Raw genomic sequence first — 4,631 nt, forward strand, 5'->3', positions numbered from 1 at the left:
GAGGAGAGTGGGATCCCAGAGGAGAGTAGGAGGGTGGAAGAGTACTTACATGCGTGGTCACATACGGTGGGGGTGAAGGTGGGGTTACCGGATTTATTTTTAAGATTAAAATTATTGGGTCCACCTATTTAAAGAAAATCAATGTTTAGAATTTTTTTTCTTTTTAATTAGAATTTGCATGATTTATTTTTTTATTTATTAAAGTGCCACATGACATCCTATAAGTGTTTGTAGAACGTCACGTAAGAGGCGTAGCTAGCTAGGTGGCACTGTGGGCCATGGACCACCTAAAAATTTGATCAAGATTAAAACTATAGTATATGTGCTAGTTAATATAATAAATGTTGTATAGTGGACCACCCTTTTAACTGACTTATTACATATAGATGGACCATCTTTACTCTAAATTATATCTATGCCACTGGTCACGTGACAGTTTGAGAACGTTTGTAGGGAGTTTAATATACTTTTAGTATATAATATAATATAATGTTCCCACAAAATTATATTTTTATGATTTAAAACATATTCAAAACTGAGTTTTTAATTGTATAACACATACGTAGGAAGAGGTAGGGCACGCTCTCTTAAAAACCACATGATAACCCAAATGCCTAAAATTAATTAATTTATTTTCCAAAAGCTTCAAGAAATTTACTTATATTAACAGTGGGTAGAACTGCTCCATATATCGACAGAGGATTTTCTTGATCTGATTGTTTGCTTATAAAATAAATTAAAACTATAGTAATTATTTTGAACACATCGAACTGTTGATTTCTTGATAAAAAAATGATTGCTTACAAATAGAAAAGAGAATAGGAGGGGAGGGGCAGCAAAAGAGAAGAGAGGAAGGTGTGCGTACAGTGCGTCGCATGCACGGAAAGAGGCGATGTGTGCTTGACCGTGAGTCTCAACAGATCTAATCTAACAATGGAAAGAGGTGGATTTGGTTGTTTTCTTCTTGACATAAATCTAATGGTGTAAAATAATGGGTCCATCAATTTAAATGAAAATCAATGGTTGAATGTTTTGCCTTTTTTAGAATTTCTATGATTTTCTCTATTTTATTAGAACGCCATGTGGCGATTTAAGAGTGTTTGTAGAAAGTTTCATGGACTTTTAGTATATAATAGATAGATAGATTTGTTCAGACAGTAAAAACACAAGCACGTGCCCGCACTGTTATAGTCGTGTATATATATATATACTCCTATGTCAAAACGCGGCACATATATATCCTGGTGTTTCTTTATAAAAAAAAAAGACTAGCATACGATTGACGCTGGTAGGGAGCGGGCCCCGGTGATCGTGGATTCGCATAAAAGTGGTTGCTTGCTTTTGGACGTTTGGATGAAGCCGGCCTTAGTATATACACTAATAACATCCCAAGCTGAGCCAACCTAACGAACAAAACGAAAAATGCTCATCAACACAACAACTCCACCGGCCACTGACTAGTGGGAGCACCTACTCATGCATGCTCCTGTCCTGTGTGTCCTCCACAGTCCACAGAGCGTACAAATGAAAAGGGTCAAAATTCAAAAAGTACGGTACAAAATCCAAAACTCCAGCCCAAGAGTGTGACCCACTGGACTGGCCCACCGGCCCACTTACCCACAGCGGCGCCCCTGAACAAGTGGCGAGAGCATATGCATCTGTGGCTGCTAGATAAGATGGCATTGCATGGACAACTCCAGTTGCTGCTCGATCAGGATTCAGCTACCATTGTGCTTGTGCACCAGTATAATCTTTTGCATGTTGCTTAATGCAGGGGAAGAATATAATATATGTCCATGGCAGCTAAAGAAGCAACGACAGAACCAATCAAAACGCATGATTATTGAACGATTCAGCCTGGGGGGTGAGGGATTTTAATCCCTGAATCACGGGACACGAAATGGTCGACGCAGATGGGCATACTCGAGGAGCTCTATGACCATGAAGCCCTAACAGGAGCATATGTCAACCACAGCCGGAGTGCTGGATGATATATAATGGCGGCTCATTTTAAACAACCTCCATCTTCAATACAAAATGCTCAAAAAATGGATCAAATGATCGAACAACGTTGAATGCGTTCCCGTACGTGGATGTCGTCAACAAAATCAATCCCATTCAAGTTTCCAGGACGAACTTCATCTTACACTTGCTAGCTAGCACCAGCAGAGAACGGCTACTTTCCAGTGCCAGGAGGAGACACCTTGTGGATATCTTTTGATCTTGCATTAACTATATAAGGAAAAGACGTGAATATTAGGGAATGATCTAATACCAAATAATTAAAAGGGGTGAGGTTTCGAACCCAAGTTATCTAGCCCACTACCTTGTGTAACTAGCTGGAAAATCCCTATGCGTTTCTCTCCATTAACTAAGGAATATGTATGAGCTCCATGTGATGATTATCTGTAGAACAGACGTAGCACTAGAGAAGATTATGAGGAGCTGAGGACAAGGGTGTCAGGTTGAATTTGCAAAATATATACTCCCTCCGTATTTTAATGTATGATGCCGTTGACTTTTTAATCAACGTTTGACCATTCGTTTTATTCAAAAATTTTGTGCAAATATGAAAATATTTATGTCATGCTTAAAGAACATTTGATGATGAATCAAGTCACAATAAAATAAATAATAATTATATAAATTTTTTAAATAAGACGAATGGTCAAACATTGAATAAAAAGTCAACGGCGTCATATATTAAAATATGGAGGTAGTACGACACAGGTTGAACTTGCAAAATATATACAATGTGTTATTCATGATTAATTGGTATGTTAGTTTGCTCGATATGCATTCTAGCTAGTGACATGACATGTATATAGGACACCTGATAATTTTCGTTCTAGATTCGTATTCGCCACTGGCGCATGCATGCAGGACCCGCGGCTGCGGTTTGCATTCGTTAATGTGACCAATGCTAAGTAGAAGTACATCCTACAGGGAGATCGAAGCGGTACGTACGTGCTTGGTGACCGCTGGACCGGCCTCAACGTGAAATGAGGATGTAGAAAATCCAAATTCAAACCCTCTCGGCAATTTGTAGAATATAAATTAAAGCAATAGAAATGATATTGTGATTTCAAGGAGAACACATATAGGAGCTTGAGATGATTATTACACAAGAGAGAGCATAAGAAGAGTATTAGCTGCGAAGATTAAGAAAAAGAAAACACACGCGCGCACAAGCTACCTCTCCTTGTCAACTACTTCCACACAAAAAGATGCTCGCATGACAAGCCGGCGGCGTTGCTGATCATCGATCAGAAACACAGGGTGGCGAGGAGTCCCAAAGACGATCAGCGCACACACGGCCGGCGCGGCTGACGTGCGTCGCGTCCAAGCGCAGCAGCAGATGATCGTACAGCCTCAGCACCAGAAATTCCCTCCTTGTCTCGTCGCGGACGAAGTCGTCCGGCTTCTCCCTCATCACCTCCCTCGCCATTCCCTGTCCTTCCTGCAAGAAGCGGTCCAACTTCTGCACCTCCCACCCGTTCAGTTCCATGGTGGAGTAGTACGTGACAGTCGTAGCGCTGCCACTTCCCGGCTCGTCCTGCAGGTTGATTAACCAAACGCAACCATAAGTACATGTAACATCGACCAGCAATGTGCAAACACGCGACTTAGTGAGCAGCGAAATCACGCGTGTTTTAATTATGACCAACTGATTTGCTGGTGCATGCATGCATTGCATACAGAAGGATGGAGTATAGCTATGGAACCATTGAGATTCGCTCCGATCCAGTAAAAAGTAACTCGAGGTACCGGTACCGCACGATACTAAATCGTTTCCGATCGTTAAATCTAGCTGGACATGATGGACATTGTTAAATCCAACGATCAAAAACGATTTGGTACCGTGAAGTACGGTACCTCGAGATATTTTTTTGTTGGATCCGTGCAAATCTCATGCTAACTAGTGAGCAAGAGATATGTTTAAAAAAAAACACTAGTGAGCAAGAGGTACAGGTACACCTGGGTGGGAACGTACAGACACTGATCGTGAGTTGAGTACTTACCAAGGAGAAGGGCAACCCGGCCGAGAGGTCGGACAAGGACAAGGCCAGCAGCTTCCCTGCTGCTGCACGGAAAGAACGAGCTAGTTGTTCGGACAAGGATTTCACGGCCATGGCGCCCAAACTAATGATCCTACAACTCTCTGGTCTGCGCTTGGCAATGGCGCTCGCTTGCTCACTGTGTGGCACGGCACGGGGAAGTACATGCATTTGGGGGGCGAGAAGGGAGGATATTTAATTTATAATCGCTTGCTCTGCTTCTGTCTTCAACCGCTCCACTCCCTCCAACAACGCAGCGTGTAGGCTTTTTTATTCCTGTCCTGTCTTGCAAATGCAGAAAAAAGAAATCCTAGTATAGTATATATGCTTTCTGTGGATGGATTTGTAATCTATTCCTATATACGTTTGACTAGCTACGAGTAGTATTTCTTATCATTTCTGGAAATTTGACTAGCAACCGCCACGCAATTCGCTCTACCGGCTGCACAAAGTTGTGGATCGATGCTTTCCTTCCATGCGAAGCAATTTGATTCACTACGCAGCAGCAGCTAGAACTCTAAATCAATTACAAGAGCCTGATCTCGTACCAAAATCAAGCCACCGAACGAACAA

General features: G+C 41.8%; 1 protein-coding gene across 1 annotated transcript; it reads right to left on the bottom strand.

Moving 5' to 3' along the window:
• Positions 1 to 3,146: 3,146 nt before the first annotated feature.
• LOC127753720 (uncharacterized) lies at positions 3,147 to 4,229 on the bottom strand. The gene is made up of 2 exons (XM_052279145.1): positions 4,023 to 4,229; positions 3,147 to 3,556 (listed from the first exon to the last, which is right to left on the bottom strand). The coding sequence occupies exons 1-2, from the start codon at positions 4,227 to 4,229 to the stop codon at positions 3,260 to 3,262; spliced, it is 504 nt and encodes a 167-aa protein (XP_052135105.1). The 3' UTR covers positions 3,147 to 3,259.
• Positions 4,230 to 4,631: the final 402 nt, after the last annotated feature.

The sequence above is a fragment of the Oryza glaberrima genome, chromosome 11 (genome assembly GCF_000147395.1).
Source record: "Oryza glaberrima chromosome 11, OglaRS2, whole genome shotgun sequence".
Lineage (NCBI taxonomy): Eukaryota > Viridiplantae > Streptophyta > Magnoliopsida > Poales > Poaceae > Oryza > Oryza glaberrima.

What these genes read in the sequence shown, in the direction of transcription:
- LOC127753720 (XM_052279145.1), bottom strand. Translation starts at nt 4,229, where the DNA reads ATGCATGTACTTCCCCGTGCCGTGCCACACAGTGAGCAAGCGAGCGCC. An exon ending in CCGGGTTGCCCTTCTCCTTG is followed by an intron (nt 3,557 to 4,022) that starts GTAAGTACTCAA and finishes ATCAACCTGCAG; the next exon opens with GACGAGCCGGGAAGTGGCAG.